At 41.1% G+C, this 17,978-nt stretch overlaps 1 protein-coding gene across 1 annotated transcript in view; it reads right to left on the reverse strand.

The window, feature by feature from the left end:
- The window catches only part of EPB41L4A (erythrocyte membrane protein band 4.1 like 4A), a 223,712-nt gene that overhangs the window by 5,419 nt on the left and 200,315 nt on the right, over positions 1-17,978 (reverse strand). The window contains exons 18-22 of the mRNA XM_048851753.2: positions 17,734-17,853; positions 8,858-8,905; positions 7,991-8,059; positions 6,994-7,104; positions 4,116-4,197 (exon numbers count right to left, since the gene is read on the reverse strand). Of these exons, the coding sequence (XP_048707710.2) occupies positions 4,116-4,197; positions 6,994-7,104; positions 7,991-8,059; positions 8,858-8,905; positions 17,734-17,853 (430 nt within the window). The remainder of the gene's footprint in view (positions 1-4,115; positions 4,198-6,993; positions 7,105-7,990; positions 8,060-8,857; positions 8,906-17,733; positions 17,854-17,978) is intronic.

Consider the following 17,978-nt stretch of genomic DNA (forward strand, 5'->3'; position numbering starts at 1 on the left):
ATTCATAGTCTATATTCAGCAAATACCAAGACTAAGTTATTTGCTATTTGGCCAATTATTAAAAACATGCATACGTTAGGCATAAATGACCTGGCAGTGCTTGTTTAACTGATGTGGGACACCGCAGTGCTGCTAACTCCTTCCAGGACAACAGATTCAAACCAAACACTCTTAGATCAGAGTGTAAACAAGTCAACATACTAAATTCCTGAGTATGCAAAAAATAAATCTGAAATTCTCATTATTCCTTAAGGACTCAATCCTGCAAGGTTAATATTTACCCTATGTGAAGAATTCATACTTATTGTTGAACTGTTCTTAATTCTTATTAAGAAAAATCAATCTTTTTAAACATTGTTTAGCCAGATGAGATGTTAAAAAAAAAAACAACCCACTGTGACGCTGGCAGGCCAGGTGCCAGCTCATGCCAAGGTCCCCATGTCTCAACAGACACATAGCTGGAATCTGTTTGGCATTTAGTGTGTGAAGCTGTGAATGCTTGTAAATTGCTGCATGCATTAATCTCACTTGTAATATCTGTATTCCATATTATAATGCAGTGGATGTACTGTGAGCCTCGGTGATCATATGAATCGCCATACAGGAAAGAGACATTAGTGTGAAGCATAGGTGCCAACTTCTCCTGGCGCCAGTGGGTGCTCATGCCTCACCCCCCAACTCCACCCCTGCCCTGCCCCCTCCTGCCCCGCCCCCATTCCAATCCCTTCCCAAAAGTCCCCACCCCAAGTCTGCCCCTTCCCTGCCCCTACTGGACTCCTTCCCCAAATCCCTTCCCCGGCCCCGCCTCTTCTTTGCCTCCTCCCCTGAGTGCGCCGCGTTCCCGCCCCTCTCCCTTCCCTCCCACAGCTTGTTACGCCATGAAACAGCTGTTTTGTGGCGGCAAGCGCTGGGAGGAGAAGCGGGGACACGGCATGCTCAGGGGAGGAGGCAGAGGCGAGCTGGGGAGGGGGGCGGGGTGGAGAGCTTGCCTGCTGGTGGGTGCAGAGCAGCCACCAATTTTTCCCCATGGATGCTCCAGCCCCGGAGCACCCACGGAGTCGGCACCTATGGTGTGAAGAGCTGCTCTTCTCATTTAGCATGACTTTCAGAATCTAGGGGAAAGTCTGAGTATTGCATTTCAAAGTGCTCTGACTTAGCTTCCTACATAACTGAGTCCATCCATGTGAAGATAGATATTTTTAGCAAGAAAAATAAACTAAGTTCTAAAAAGTTAAAAGTCAAAAACAGTGTTACTGTTCACTGAACATGCTGGGTCAGGGATGCCTTCCTCACCTCCAGCAACAGCAACAAAAGCACCATAAGCCACACAAAACTGAAACAATGTCAGATAAGAAATGGTTTGCCAGGGAAGCAAAAGGTTTAGAAATCCACTAAATAATCAAGCTGACTACACCTGCATGAGTGTACCCCATTTTCCAAAATATGCTATCAGGGTAGCAAAGCTTTTCCTTGGTTCCTAGAAATCCTGTAGCATTGCTGAAAAAAAACTCCCAACAAACTGATGTTGGTACAGACAGTGACTGTTAGTGGGAATCACAGAGGAAGTGGCTCCTACCTTTCTAAGGACCAGGAATGTAGGTAGAAACCCACCTGATATTTTTCCCTTGTCCACTTTAATTAATTATGTACTTTGATATTCCTTTAACATTAGATGTTTATAAATAAAAATCTTGATGCTTTTTTGGACATCAGTTGCCACTTCTGAAAGGAAACACTGGGATAACATGACATAAAAGAACCTTCCACTTCTTCAGCAAGATCTCAAAATGCTTTACCAAAAAAAAATCATGAAATAAACCTCAAAACATCCAGTAAAAAAGGTAATTAGCCCCATTTTAGATGGGGAAACTGAGGCTAAAAGTCATGCTCCATGTCACATAAGTCTTTGGCAGAGAAAAGAGACCACAACTGGTTTTACTCTGGCATTTTAACCATTCGGCCACACTTCCTCTCATAGTGATCACACTTGTCAGAGTAACACTGATACAACCAACACCATCAAAGCAAACCATACTTTGCAGTGAGGCACCTAGTGAAATGACTTATAGAAGTACCAGCATTTTGAAATTGAAATCAAGAGGAAAAACAACGCTGATCTGGTAGGATAGACTGTGCCTCAGTCTCACCTGTTACCATATAAACAGTGTCATATTTGAGGTCCTGAGGGTGCCCTCATCACAGAACTGGGTTGGGGCACATTGTCAGGGAAGCTTTAGTACTTTTGCGTGCAGCTTAGGAGAGGACCATAATCATCACTGCCCTGAGTCTGCCAATTCACTTTCACATGAGGGAAAACAGAAAGAAAGAAAAGCCTACAAGTTCTTCCTGTGGTAAGAGTTTGTTCTGGACATTCAGGAACTTAAAATGATTTTAACCTTTTAGAGTGTATTTTAGATGTTTACATCACAACCACCACACACAGACCTTCCTCTGCAAGCAACTCCTGTCTCCATATATGGAGAGTTTTGGCTCACAGGAAGAGCTGACTGGCAAATAAAAGGTGCTGCAATTCTTCATCCTGGGAAGAGGGCAACTAGTGACGTGAGGATGTGCCATCTTCTCAGGTATAAGAGAGAGGGAAAACAATAGGAGCTAAGACTACTTACTGGCTAGAAGGGAGAGAGGTGTAGCACAGTCAAAATGGCCACCTTAAGACTGCAACTGTTAATCTCTGCCAGATTTAAAGGGCTAGCTATCAGAAAGAGTGTGCTGGGAAAGGTTCCTTTTGAGCTATGATATCCCATGTAAAATCCTCATGGAGAGAAGGCACTGTAGTTTTTACCTTGCTGTAGCTTAGCTAGTCAAGGTCAACCTCAGATGGGTGGAATATAGGGTTTACCTTGACTAGCTACAGAGAGGTAAGAACTACAGTGTCTTCTCTCCATGAGGATTTTACATTGAGTTACCTACCTCAACGTGAGAAACACACCATCTTTTGTAGCCTACAAAGGTGAACCCATACTAGTGAGTTCAGTGGAAATCACAGGGGAAGAAGTTCTAACTTTCTAAGGACTAGCAATCTAGATAGAATCCCGTGTGATATTTTCCCTTATGTGCTTGAATTAAATATGACCTTTGGTTTTCTTTTAGCCTTATGTTTTTACAATAAAATTCTAGATTTTTTTAGGACATCACCTGCTTCTTGTGCCTAAAGTTTACTGCCACCGTATCACAGCTGATATCTGTGCAGTCTCATTTTATGACAACCTGTCTTTTTAACTACTACCACATAGGCTTTTCCCTTCTGAGTCCACCGGACCTCTCAAATGCCTATCAGCTGAAAGAGGATAGCTCTCCTCTCAGTGGTTAGAAAATCAGAGTTACAAACCTTGGACAGTAGCAAGGCACTGTGGAGTGGAGAGAAAATGTTAGTTCAAAAGTTGATTATCTCAGTGGGTGCCTGGGCACATTTGCTTATTTATAGGAATTGCCCTAGTTGATCCACCTTGTATTGAGGGAGCAACAGGCTCCAAAAAGAGGAAATGTCTTCCAAATAACAGAAAGCAGGTAACTGCAGTATGGTACATTATGAAATTCAATGTATCTACATTATAAAAATGAAGTTTATCTTTAAGCAGTTACTTCTACATAATGTAAAGGCTTCCTGCGAAGTCTGTTTGCTCTACTACAAGTTGAATGCAAAAGATCAAATGTTAGATGTATTTTCTCCATTAAATATTACTCATAGATAATTCCACCAGGAGAACACTCTAAGCTTGTAGACTTTAAGATCAAAAGGGACCATCATGATCATCTAATCTGACCTCCTACATCTTGCAGGTCACAGACCCTAACCCACCCACTCCTGTAATAGACCCATAACTTCTGGCTGCGTTACTGAAGCTCTCAAATCATGGTTTAAATACTTCAAGTTACAGAGAATTCACCATTTACACTAGTTTAAAGCTGCAAGTGATTCATGCCCCATGCTACAGAGGAAGGCAAAAAAAACCCCCCAAACCCAGGGTCTCTGCCAGTCTGACCTGGGGGGAAATTCCTTCTCAACCCCAAATATGGCAATCAGTTAGACCCTGAGCATGTAGGCAGGACCCACTAGGCCAGACATTTGGTAAAGAAGCTGCACAATTACCAACCTGTTGTGAAGCTGGAATGCTGGGACCCTGAGCATCTGAGGAACGAGTCACAGGCAATGGAGGCACAAGGTCTGTTTTTGCACTACGAAAAAAAATTGAGATTATATTAGTTTGATGACTATTGTGAAAGAAAAAAGAATGCACTGAACAAGCCTGCAGTTTAAAAACCCACTTGCATTTTCCCCCATAGGGTAATAACAAAGCTGGTCCTTATGATAACATTTTCATATTAAGACAATAAAAAATTACAGATCAAAAGAAAAAAAACGTTGATTTTTCTCCTGTATTTTTTAAACATTAAGGGCAAATTCTGTGGTCTGCTAAAGGGCCATAGAAAGTCTCATTACCAGGGAAACTGGCATGCTGCCACACTACATGCAGGTCCTCACCAGAGAAAGGCCCCACAAGCAGACTCCCTTTGCACAGTTCTGGGCTGTGCTCTGTAGTGGCTCTGCATGACTGGGAGGTGGGGGGATGTGTACAGTTAGTAGATCTGTGGCTACACAGATGTGCTTGCCAAGACCCCTGCTGAAGCAGGGGCATTACTGAGGCCTTGCACAGTGGTTAGGATTTGGCTTAGAGTGCTTTGTCTTTTTGGTGATAGCTACCCATATTAGTGCAAAATGTCACAGGAACACCAGATCTGCCAGCAGCAAAAGGGTAAATATATTTTCCCATGATTTTTTCTGATTTGAGAAATTAACTCAGTTTTTCTGTGCGGGCCTATTCATTCACAGTGACATAAAGACAGAACAAAGTCCATTTAGGTGACCACAAAACTTCAGTCTGGGATTGGAATGTGATGGAGTTTAGTTAATAAAGTCTCTACTACTATAAAATACGTAAGAAATCTGTCTACTGAAGTAACACAAAGGAACAAGTATAACTAAGCAAATTGTTGTTTGTTTGCAGTGTTGTTGATCCCACGATATGAGAGACCCAGGCGGATGAGGTAATATCTTTTATTGGACCAACTCCTGTTGGTGGAAAAAACAAGCTTTTGAGCCTCATAGAGCTGACCTGAAGAAGAGCTCTGTGTATCTCAAAAGCTTGTCTCTTCCACCAAGTTAGTCCAATAAAAGGTATTACCTCACCCAGCTTGTCTAACTAGGTTGCATTTACTTGAAATGCAGTTGGGAAAATCTTGCTTTTTAAGTCTCCAAGTGTATCTTGAAAATGTTTTGGGGAGGCGGGGGGCAGGGGAAGAAGAGGGAGGGAATTGCAGAACAGCCCTCTTACAGGCAGAATCGCTCCCAGCAGGTGTGGGTGCGGGTGATCAGGGCAGCTCTGCACCACTTCTAGTATTGGCATGGCCTATAAGGCACAATTGAGCTCCAAACTAGGAAATGGCCCTTAACACTGACCAGGTGGTCATCCTAAATTATTGTTAACCACCCTTCGAAGTGCTGAGGCATTTTTCCATGCCCACCCTCTCTTTTATTTAATTTCTAGGTTACATGTAAAACACAGTCTATTCTGGTAACCTAGCACTGAAATATGATATAGGGGCCCTTTATAGGTGATGTTTACCAGTTTCAGACTATGTTATTTTATTTCCCCGAATCTTCCTGTTCTTGAGATCCTAGCCAAGCGTGAGGGGGCCCTCTGGAGTGCCCTGAGGAAGAATCTCCCAAGCTGCTTGCTACCATGCAGTAGTGCTGGATGTCTGGCAGTTAATTTCCAGCCAGAAGAATGTGGTTTAGAAATGCAGATGAACCACAGGTGAAAAAGTCCAAAAATGTCCCCATGTGCACTCACTGGGTGTCCCTCTGTTCAGAGGACAGCTGTGATTTAAGCCTGTTGTCCCTTGTCATCAAGAATGACAAAATCCTTTAAAAAATCCTTTATATTATGCACATTTTTGAGGGTCCAATCCAGCAAAATTAGCCTCTAAAACTGCTGGCCCATGGAATCTCTTCTCCTGTAGAGACTGTTCCCCATTCAGGAAGGGAAGTGTCCCCATTCTAATGCACACAGAATGTCTAATTCGTTCTCAATGGTGGTCTCCCTCACAGGGGAGGAGTCTGCTGCTCTGCCCAGCCCAGTCAGCAATTAGCCCCTGGAGAATGACACTGGGCACCAAACATGGATGTGAGCTCTTTTCTAGACATCTAGACAGGAGTTTGTGGGGTAGGATTAGTAGTGAATGGAGGCCCAAGTTACCAGCTTCTCCTGGCTATTAGCTCTACTGAGGTCCATGAAGTCAAATATGCATTCCCCTCAAAAGATAATCAGAGGCAGGAGTCTGTCCGTGTCGTGTTGTCCCCCCCCCCGGTTAGAGGGTAGGAGGCAACTACTCTTCTTTGCTCACTTCTAGATACTTTGGGCTGGGAGCACGGCTGGTGTAGAGCCCTCACACTATGTATGAGACGTTCTCAGGGAGCTGTTTCTGCCCCTTTAAGGCCTTAATGCACCAAGCCCTTTATTTTGTTCTCGCTTCATAAGTGGTCTCTAGTCAATCTCTGTCAGTCTCTTTTTAGACACCCACAGATGAGCAGGTGTCTACTGGAACTCTCAAGATCTGCACTGCAGCAAATGGAGAAACTGACTCTATCAAGGATGTACTTCATTGGAAGCTAATTCAAATAAACTTTCCTCTTCTCCCTCACGCATCTTCACAACCTGCTACTGAGGAGCTGGGTGTGTTCATTTTGGTTTGTGCAGCAGATTGCTCTTCCTTCTGAACAGGTCACCATCGAGCAAAGCAAGCATCCAAGGTCCAGAGGCTATAAATGTTCTGTGCTTCACTGACTCCTTAGCTCTTACCAGGTTGCCTGAGCACTATGTCAACACAACAGTCACATATATGCTACTACTAAGTTATCTCTGAGCTCAGAGGAGCATCTGTGTCATATTAAAACCATCACGTTCCACATACTTCACTTCAGACAGAACAGATCTCTCGCCATCAGAACACTGGGACCGCCGGTACTGCCGGTAGCTTCGGGGGGAATGTGAATGTCTAATACGGATTGGGTCACCTTGAGTCCTAAATGAGAAACAAAATTCATAGTAGCAAATTAATACATCTGAGACTTTGCGCCGGAAAAGGAAGTTTAACTTTGAATTGTAAAATCCTCCCTTTTCCTATTAAGAATAACAGATGGCTTCCTGTGCTTACTGAATTCAAAGGACTGGCCCTTTCGTTATGTGTTTGTACTTTAAACTTTACATTTAAAGTTGCACAGTTCATTCTAAATGATACTGTCATGTGTGTACGTTGGAGAATGAAATTGTTGAATAAAAAAATGGAAAAAAAAAATCCATTCTGTGGAATTTTACCATCACTGTGTTTTTTGCTCAAGGGTACAGCAGAAGCACATTGTAAAGCAAACTGAGATCCCACTCCTGTCAGAAGCAGTTGCCCACACCACTACACAGCCTCCCGAATGACCAGTCGTCAGAGTGAAATGGATGTCTGCTCTGAAGGGACTTGCTATGCATTGGCAGCTGCCCATGATAAGCAGGGGAAGAGGGGTCACATAGGTCAAGCAGTGACTTTAAAGAATCAGAATAAAAAGGTAATTTTTTTAAAAAAGGAAAGGTTTAGAAAATAAATTTTCCCAAGGCGTTTGCGAGTGTAATGTGAAGAAAAAATGCTGACAGATGGCAGAGTAGGAGAGATGGTGGTTTTGTTAGCATTTAGTTAAAGGGAAAGTACCTGGTTTAAAAATGATTCAAGCGTCTTTACCCTCCCTATTTGACCTACTCCATTCTGGATCAAAATTTTCCAAGGAGTTCAAAATATCAGAGATTATCAGGAGGCCATTCTAGTCTCAGTCAAGCTATTCCAGTGAGAGGTTCTGATAAAAGGGATATTAGGCTATTAAGCATACATACAGAAAAAAATCATATTTCATAATGAATAAGCTCACTCTATTTTGGTGTATGGAATCTCTTTCAGCTGCTCCTCAGATAGGCCAGATGGATCCACAAGTTCCTTCCTGGAAAGGATTAGACAAGGAAATTGAAATTCCAAAAGCTACCAAATTCATAACAAACAATTTATTCCTTCATTTTATTAGACCACAAAGATTTTCTGGTACCAGCTGTGTTCATCATTAAAGCTATCTAGATGTCAACATAGGAAACCTATTTAGAAGTGTTCCTAAAATCTTGATCACTTCCCCTGGGTGTTGTACCTTATTGCCCCACCTTCTACCTGTTCTAGTCTTTTCAGACTCTCTGATCTGTGGGACAGGCACCGTATCTTCATACATGTCCGCAACTAGTAGAAGAGAGGCCCTGATCCTAACTGGTGCTGTACTGAAAAATAAATAAAAATAAGAACATTTTGGAGTCTAGATAGGAACACACCTTAACCCTCAATGAAATGTACTAGACAATAGACAGACATCATAAATGGACAGAAAGAAAAAAATTATAAAGTGTTCTAAAACGTAGTGGGCTTGATTCTTCTCGGCCCTGAGCAGAGCGGATATAGCACACTACCAAATCAGAATGTTAGTGTTTTACATCCACACTGCATGACATAACTGACCAAACAAGGTGCAGAACAGCAGTGACTCTGGCCCAATGGTTGTTCTTCCTAAATAGAGGCACCGTATACTGTACCTCCAAGTGTCACTAGTTCCAGTCATGTCCATGTCTTATTACCGTGTATTACATCCAAATGCTGAACATTCCTAAAGGCTAATTTCATTCTAGCAAAATGTTTTACCCACATGTTTGTTTTATAATTTATATAAAGGAACTAAAAGTTTCAAAATAACAATACTTACTGAATATGTTTCCATAACTCTTCCTTTGCTTGTACATCTGGGCTTCTCCTATAAACACCAACATTCACACAAAAGAGAGTCAGATATATAAAAATGTCAGATTACCTGATGTGTTGCGGCACAATGATGACCTTTAATGGCACACATCAAGGAAAGAAATCATGCCAAGTGTAATCTGACACTGACTTGAATGTTAAAGTTTGTTATCGAGGGGAAAGAATTAAACTTCACAGAAACTGAAAACTCATTTCTTGAATGAACGGCTCTGAGTTGAATCACAATTTCTTTTCCTCTTGCCTTCAGCAAAAGTATAAAACATTCCAAACAAAGGAGTTCTTTATTACAAGCTGAAGCAAGCTAGATCCACCTCTGCCTCACCCTATCCCACATGAACTTGGCACAGCTGAGGACTGAGGCCTCTGAGGGTATGTCTACACGGCAGCTGGGAACAAGCCTCCCAGTCCTAGTAGACAAACTAGTGCTAGTGAGGCTCACACTAGCGCTCTATGCCGTAAAGGGTTGTCTATAAATGACAATGCATTAGGTAGTGGGTGGGTTCTTAATTCTGCATGTTTGATTCCGTGTAACAGAGTATTACAATGCAGTAGCTTTGAAAAATCACCAAAAAATGCATTACATAAATTATGGACAGCCCATATGGATGTTGCAGCAGCAGCGGCAAGCCACTTGGACTGAAGGGGCAGGTCTGGGCTGGAGCTTGAGTGGCTAGCCTGAGCCTCCACCAGTGCCACAATGTCCACACAGTTATTTTTAGACCGTCAGCATGAGCCCCACTAGCATGAGTCTGTCTGCTTGGGCTGGAAGACTTGCTGCCAGATGCAGTGTAGACATACCCTATATTCTGGAGTTAAATTCACTCACTTGGAAAGGGTCTACACAAGCCCTCTTGCCACTTAAGGTCAGTGTAGAGGCAGGAAGGAGAAGATAGCGTGATCAGGAAGGGGGATATAATATATCCATCCTAGTAGTTTACGTGGATCCAATGATGAGACCCCTTTTGCAGTTTTGGTCACTATTCCACTCTATAAACTGGAACAAATGGCCAGGGAGGAAATGTACTGGAGCCCTAGGGCCTCTCTGGAGTTTGGGAGCAGAATTACTACTGAGTTCACTGCACAAAGACTGTTTCCTCTGGCTTTGTGTGGTGAGCGGTAAATTTCACCCAGTGTGATTCTGTACATGATTAATCACTAATGCCACATACAATGAAAAGGTTTTAGTCAGTGCACTGCTCATGGTGAAATATATAGCCAAAAGGTAGGAAAATTTCCTCTACTTTTCAGTTGAAGTGAAGCACCTAGTAAAGTGCATCTGACATCTTTTTGTCAATTACGGAAAACACTGTATGGTTACTCTGTAGCCCTGGCATTATATTTTTCTTATTTTTTTCTTTATAATGTCCAGTAAGTTTGTATTTCATTCAAGGGATAGTAGGGATGCACTCTTGTAGCTAATGTAACATTTGAAAATTCCCATTCATAGTCACCAAAGGCGATGCAGTCTAGTGGATAAAACATGTGCTTTACACAGCAGAGGGAGTGGATGAAGGTTGTAGTTTTAGTATCATTTCACAGAACTCTTTTCATTGTGATTGTAGCTAACACACTGATAAGAATTAAAGCTTTAAATTCTATGCCTCTTTGAGTTCAGCCATAGAAAGATGTGATAATATAAATATAACATTGAAAAAGCCATGTTGGCAAAGAATCATCTATTTAAATGGTGAAGTTAAGCAAGAAGGACCTGGGACACAGAATAGCTCAAGAGACTTGGTAAATGAGATACAAAGCATTTTTACTATGATGTTGGTTCAAATCCAAAGGACCAAAATGTGCTCAGCCCTGCAAGGATGCACAATGGAGAAGAGGGCCTGTCACAATTGTTGATTTTGCTCTCCCTGAGCATAAAGATTGCACAGGGCTAGTGTGCATGGTGGCACTAGCCTCTCCAAACGGCAAGAGGCTGCGACCTGGCCCCACACCCCTGCACTGGCCAATCATATACTGCATCCTCTAAAAGGGTATTACAGTTCCTACATTCAGCACAGCTCTGGAAGGTACAATGTCTCTTGGAGCACCCTGTGGGGAGGAACTCCTACATGGGGCAGTGCCTTCAATGTAGAAGTGAACAATGACCTTTGTTAAAATGAATTGGTAGTTTCAATCTAACAACTAGCAAACAATAAACCACCATCACAACTGGCACTCTTATAGGCAATCTCAGATCAACAGATGACTTCAGTGGGAGCCGGAGCAGGTTCTAAGTGAGGAGCCTAGGACTGAATGGGTATTGAGAATGAACCTCTTGGGATGTACCCTATCCACATCAGGGACCAGGCATCCTGACAGGCTAGCGTGCAGGAGCTTCCATTACTCCTCCTTGTGTTGTACCTGCTTTATAGACAGAAGACTTCAGTCTCTGTGGCTGACATTCTGGCACCATTCATTCTTTGTCAACCTCCTACTGGCACTGGCCAAAATGGCCATCCATCAGTCCAGGAGGAGGAAGCTGAACCAGGGAGTGACCAGCAACTGTGAAGCCTACATCCATTTCCTGATTGTCTCACGCAGCTGGATAAAGTTCTTGTGTGCAGCATCCACCAACTCGCTGGACTCCTTTGCAAAGTGGTGGGTGCTGTCCAGGGCTCTCTGCTCAGCATCGTAATCCGGTTCCTTTGTTTTAAAATTTTGATCCTCACCCACGTTCCTGGTTTTTTCATTTTTTGTCCCATGCATTTACTTGGCTTCTGGGCTCTCTGGCCCTACCCTCATTTGAAGACCAAGTCTTTAGTTCATACTAGGCTTTGGTCTATCTCATCCCGCAACTGACATAGGTTGCCACCTTTCATAAACTCTAACCTCATTAGAGGAAAAAAGAACAATGAGGATGAAAGTGAATCCCACTTTTGGGTGATGTTTAATCAGGAAGGAAGAGCCAGCATTAACTCCAGTTGTACTTTGTTTAGCTTGACCATTTAACTGGTTATGCCTTTTCTAATGTTTATAATAGTAAATAAATAAGTAATAACTATTACTCTAGTTGAACCACAAGTTATAGGCTGGATGCTGGAATTACTGAATGAATTGACATGGCCTGCACTATGCAGGAGGGTCTCTTTTGGCCTTAAATCTCTCTGAATAATAGTAAGAATAATTAATTATGTTACATTTACATAGTGCTTTTCTTTCCCAAAGGTCCCATTTTTGTACAACTAACGTGTTTTCTCACATTTCTAGACATCAACAGTTCAATTTTTAAAAGCACTCAGCCCTGAACTCTGCTCCCTCTGAAATCATTGGGCTTCACTGACTTCAACAGGAGCATAGTTAGATTTTTTTGAAACTCTCTCACTGTAAACGAGAGGATAGCCAGAAATGCTCTGAAATGAAAGGGTACAGAAATCTGAAAGAAGAGTGGGGAGAGGTGGATATGGCAGAGTTTTGCATTTGTGTTAAATGTAAAGAAGCCTCTGCTGAATTGGTATTAGACGCCTTAGTGGCAGAGCCTAATCAAGATAGTTTTAAAGCTCCCTGCACTGCAGATTGCCTTTTCTTTTATGGAAAAATTAAAGATGTTTTTGTTTCACCTTTCACGTCTTTGAGTTATTTCTAGATCTCAGGCTAGGGGAATAACATTTAGTAACATTTGTTTTGACTTAATATTAAATGTTTTATAGATGATCTAGAGGTAAGAACTGTTAACTTTTGAGATTTTACAGGTGTTCAAGTGTTGAAAGATACAATAGTGACTGGCATGACATAAATACCAGAGAGATCAGAAACATGGAAATTACCCTTTGCATTTATGGTTCTCTAATGGCATTCAAAGTAAATCTTTTTACAATATTTTTAGGTTTTCTCATGAAATCTGATGGTGGTTTTTTTATGTATGTCAATGTATTTCTTCTTCTCTACCCTCCCACTTCTCCTCCTCTCTCTCTTCTGCCTGCAACTCTTTTTCCTCCTCTTCCTCCTTTCGTGTCATGATGCTTTCACCTCCCTGAGGTAGCAGCTAGGTATAGGAGTGGGGATTTTAATGGCATATTTCACCCCTTAATTCTGAACGGATTTTCTCCTTCCATTCAATCCCAGACTCACAAAGCAGCAGCTGTGAACTCTGCACTCACCCTGGGGCTCTTCTGAGTCTGAATAATCAGCCACTAGGGAATGTGAAAGCTCAATGCAAGATGCACCCCAGCTCCTCAAGGGAGGCTACTGTGTTGCTTTTATAATGCTCATAAATCCTAGCTAGCCTGAGGTAGGAGAGCACCCAGATCACTCCTGAACCCAGTGCTCTCACAAGACAATGTATTGTGCAATGCACCAAACCACTGAATTAGACCACATTTTTATTTTTTTATGCAAATAAAACTATTCACTACTTGGCCCTGGATGTCCTAGTATCACTCATCATTGCCAGAAACCTGATTTGCATTGAGAAATCCTGATTTCTGGTGTAAAGTCTTAAGACCAGGCAAGATAAGAAACTACTTTGACTTTTCATCATTCTCTAAAAGGCACACATCCTGAACCTGTAAACAATTCCACTGCGTATTTCTGAGCTTTCATCCTTAATGTGTATCATTACTCAACATCAAGGGACAAGAGGCTTTCCCATTAAATCAAAGACATCCTTGATCCTTAATACCAAACAACAGTCTCTCTCTCTCCCATCCTTCCACTCCACCCCCCACACCCCTCATTTTATAATCCACAGTTCAGAGAAGAGTTTAGCTACTGTGTTATGAATAATGTATATTCAGACTGTCCTGTTATAAATCTGAACTGAGTTCTGAACAGACAGTATCTTCTGGACCATTCCTAAGATAATCAGATTCTCTAATGCTCAAGGAATCTAATGGAAATTTCCATTAAATGCTGTCTCCAAGTTTTTTTTTTTAATTTTATTTTAATTTTATTTTTTGTTTTTTTTTTACAAGCTCGAACAGCCCTAGATGCTAATAAGGTCTACATTAATTTATGCTTGCATCTGTACTCTTATTCACAATTCATTTTGAATTAATGATTTGCAAATAAGCAGCATTTAGTGGATTTAAATAGCCATGGAATTTAAATGGCCATTCTTCTCAATTAAAAAACCCCTTTGGCTACAAAGATGGTTTACCTGAACTCTTGAAAATAAGCCTGGCAGAACTAGAATTTGGATCTTTTTACATTTGCTGTTGCCATAAAAAGAAACAAGGGTCAAATACTTGTCAAATATTTTTCCAAGAAAAAAATGTAGCAAAAAACTAACATCGAATGTTATTCATTATCAAAGAAATTAAGGGTGATGAGCCCAATTAAAGCTGATTTGTCCCTCTACCTCAAGCTCCTAAAGTGAACCCAATTTGTAGTTAAATTGAATGCATGGCAGATAGTAGTTAACACAAAGGCCATGTCTATACTATTAAAATAACAGAGTTCAAAGCATTGTAAAATGCGTGAACTGGAATGAATCATGTTATGACTAGACTAAAACAAACAAACAAAAAACAAAACCACACCCTGCACTAGGGACCTGATTTTTGTCTGTCTTACATAGGTCAAGCCATGTTATCAGACAGCTGAGCCACAACCAAATTTAATAAATGCTGTTACACCCTACCGTAGCTTGAGTCTATCTGTCTTGTTTAATTTTGTATGTAGTGTAGATGTAGCTGTGTTGGTTCCAGGATATTAAAGAAACAAGGTGGGTGAGGTAATATCTTTTACCAGACCAACTTCTGTTGGTGAGAGAGACAAGCTGTGTCTCTCACCAACAGAAGTTGGTCCGGTAAAAGATATTATCTCACCCACCTTGTCTCTCTTGTTTAATTTTGCCATTTAAATGGTTAAAAAGCTTTTATTTGATCATTTTTGTAAGAAACATCTTTAAAGAGCTAATGTTTTCTTTTCCCAGGCTGTTTTTGTCCATGTCAAATGTTTTTATTGTCAATTTGTTTTGTTCTGTTTTGCTTAGAAAGATAAAACAAATGATGCATATATATATATATGAAGAGAAAAAAACATAATATCCCAAGATTTGTCTCCTCACCATCTAGGATCTTGTCTTGTTCTGTAAAGCACTGTGTACATTTATATTGCAATATCAATAATATTTAATGAAAATATAACCTATCAAAGCCTTTTACATCACTTATCTAATTCAGTGTTTCATCATTACATGAGTTAAACTAGCCATGAGAGGGAGCCTCTGGTGTCTCATTAATGTAACAGAAACTTATTTGGCAAAGAAAAAGTTAGTTACAAATTTTATGTAAGGGCTAGAAATTCAGAGTGCACTTCCTGGTTTAAAACATGCTCTCTATATAGGAGGTAACAAAAAGTAACGGAAATCACACTTACTCTATGTTTTACAGCCTCAACTCAAATGAGTTATTATATTGACACTTTTTAGCTATGTATTTTCCTATAATAAGTCTACCTATTAACATTTGATTTGTAAGTGATGGCAAAAGAAAACAGATCTGTACAGAGCCTGTAAAACTCTTAACATTTGGAATTTTAATGGCACTACCCATTTCTCATAAAGGAAGAAAAATGGTGACATATGGAGTTAGAGATAAAAATGGGTTCTGACGATGTTGGTAACCATGAGAACCGAACTCAGGTGGATTGTAATATCAGAACTGTGAAATGTCAACACAGATATACAGCTTTATATTGTAGCTTGGTTTTGTTCCTTATTTTCAATAGATTAGAGTAAAATAGTTGCACATTTGTATGTATTCATCAAATTTCATTTTATTTCCTCTGCACCCCGATGAATAAATCCTTCCAGTCACAAGTTATTAAAGTAATTTTGCAGATTTAAAAAAAAATCTTTTAAAGTGTGAAACAACCCTCTTAAAGGAAAGTCTTTTTTTCTCCACGGAGCTTCACTTTAAGGGGAAGCTCTCTAGAAGTAGAACTGCATGCTACACAGGGCAATGCATTGAAACAATTCAGGATTTACCCTCAACTTATCTATAAGCAAAGTTTTATTATATCTTTTCACTGGGGGGGTCAAGATCACCCCTCCTTACACAATGCGTAAATAACGCTCTTTGTATGGGGAGCTAAGCAGAGACAAAAAGCAGCTGTTCCATTCTGTGGGCAAAGTAGATGTCACTGCCCCTTTGCAGTCCATGCCCGGGGTCTGGTACCACTGGATGTGGGTAAGTATTATTTCTTGGTCCTGCTGTACCAGCATATTTTAAACCAACCTAAAACCCCACTGGTATACACGAATGCAGAGAGCCCCTACATAACCCCACTACCAGGCATAAGCATGCAGAGGATCATCAACATCTGGATTTGTTGCATGCTATATGTGGGTTCAACTGTATTTATTCTCCCCACCCAACCAAGTTTTTAAAGTATTGGAACTCTTGATAGAAAAGTCTGACTCTGCCATTTTTATTAGCTCACATTTTGAAATCAATAGTTAATTTTGTGTTAACTTAGTAAACACACTGTGTTTACTATTTCCCAGCCTCTTGGGTGCCAGAGTTTGAACTGTGTCTACTGGTGACATGGAGATGCAATGTCCCAGCAAAGGCCTGGATCTGTACACCAATTCTGTATTAGAAACATTTTGTTATTTTTATGGCATAAAACTATAAATTGTTATGAGGGGAAATAAATTCAGCAATTTGATGTTTCACACAGTTCCAATAGTTCTGGCTTAATATGGAAGGTAACTTAAACTTGTATTATCAGACTGTAGCTGGGTAAGTGTTTAGAGTGCATTACCTTGCTCCCATATTAAGCCACAGGCATCGTGGGATGGACAATTCATCCATTTTAGCCAGGCAACTAGGCTATGGTAGTAGTCAAGATACTCTCTTGAGTACTCTCCCGGGCCTCCCAGCTGGTCTCCTGGCACTCTTCAACATGCTTTCCAACCCTTCTCCTCTGCCATGGATCCTCTGGCACTTTCCTTTAGATACCTGGGACCCCCACCCTTCCTTTCACTGTTTCTCCAGTCACAAATTATGCTGGACATTAATGCTACAAAGAATATTATTCCTGGTAATCTCTCTAAACCCTGACCATGCACAGATTAAAAAATAATCAATACAATGTTTTCATTAGTTCACAAGAAAATTAATTTTAGGAACTGGCAACTTCGCTGTTCAGTGGATGGCTGAACATATGCACGGCATTGCCTAGCAACACCACTCTATCACGGAAATCTTGACAGCAGGTTGTAATAAATCCCTGACTGCTGCTTACAGATGGTAATTTGAAGTGAAGCTGTTAGTGGCTGGTCTAATCTGGACCAGTATTTCATAGATTTTTTTTTTTTGGCTAAATTAAATTGTGTGGGAATTTCACAAAGAGCAACCCTCACATACTGTAGTAAAATAAAATGTCACTTGTAGATCTTAACTTGCTGTACAAAGGTGGGGAACGTTATTACGCCCATTATACTGAACTCCTTTGGCCCCGGGGCTGTGGTGGGGAGAGCAAGGTTCTCTGGCCCCCAGACCTTGAGAGGAGAGTGAGGTTCTCTGGCCCCCGGGGCCATGGTGGAGGCACAAAATGTGCCCCTCCAAAAGCCACAAAAAAGTCTGGTGACTTGCTCAAGCTCACATATTGAGTCAGTGGCAGAGTTTCTATTAGAACTCACATCTCCTTACTTCCAGCCTCATGCTCAAACCACTACACCACTGGAGGGGGACTACAAAGTGGACTATTCCTAGAAGTCATGCTAATTTGAGATTAAACCAAGTAAAACTTCAATAAAGTTGCCATTCTTGAACAGTCTTCAGAGAAGTAATAATAATTCGGTCAGAATTATTTGTCCTGGTGCAAAATTCATTACAGTGGTCTTTGATTTCACGTCAAAGTGTGGAAATGCTCACGTACGATCGAGATCTGTGCCTGGATCGCCTGTAGTTGGGATCAGCCTGGTTTTTCTCTTTTTGTTGCCTCAGTACTGCTTCCCATTGAGGAGCTGAATCCACCATGTCATTCTCCTGCCGTAACCTGCATAAAGAGCAACACATCTAGAGTAAACATCTGGAGAATCAATGCTTTGGCCTTGGGTGTGTTTTGCAATATTTTCTGAGGGAATTCTGGTGTTATTCAAACGGCTATCTGGGCAAGGTAAG

This window comes from Caretta caretta, chromosome 5 (assembly GCF_965140235.1).
Source record: "Caretta caretta isolate rCarCar2 chromosome 5, rCarCar1.hap1, whole genome shotgun sequence".
In the NCBI taxonomy this organism is placed as follows: domain Eukaryota; kingdom Metazoa; phylum Chordata; order Testudines; family Cheloniidae; genus Caretta; species Caretta caretta.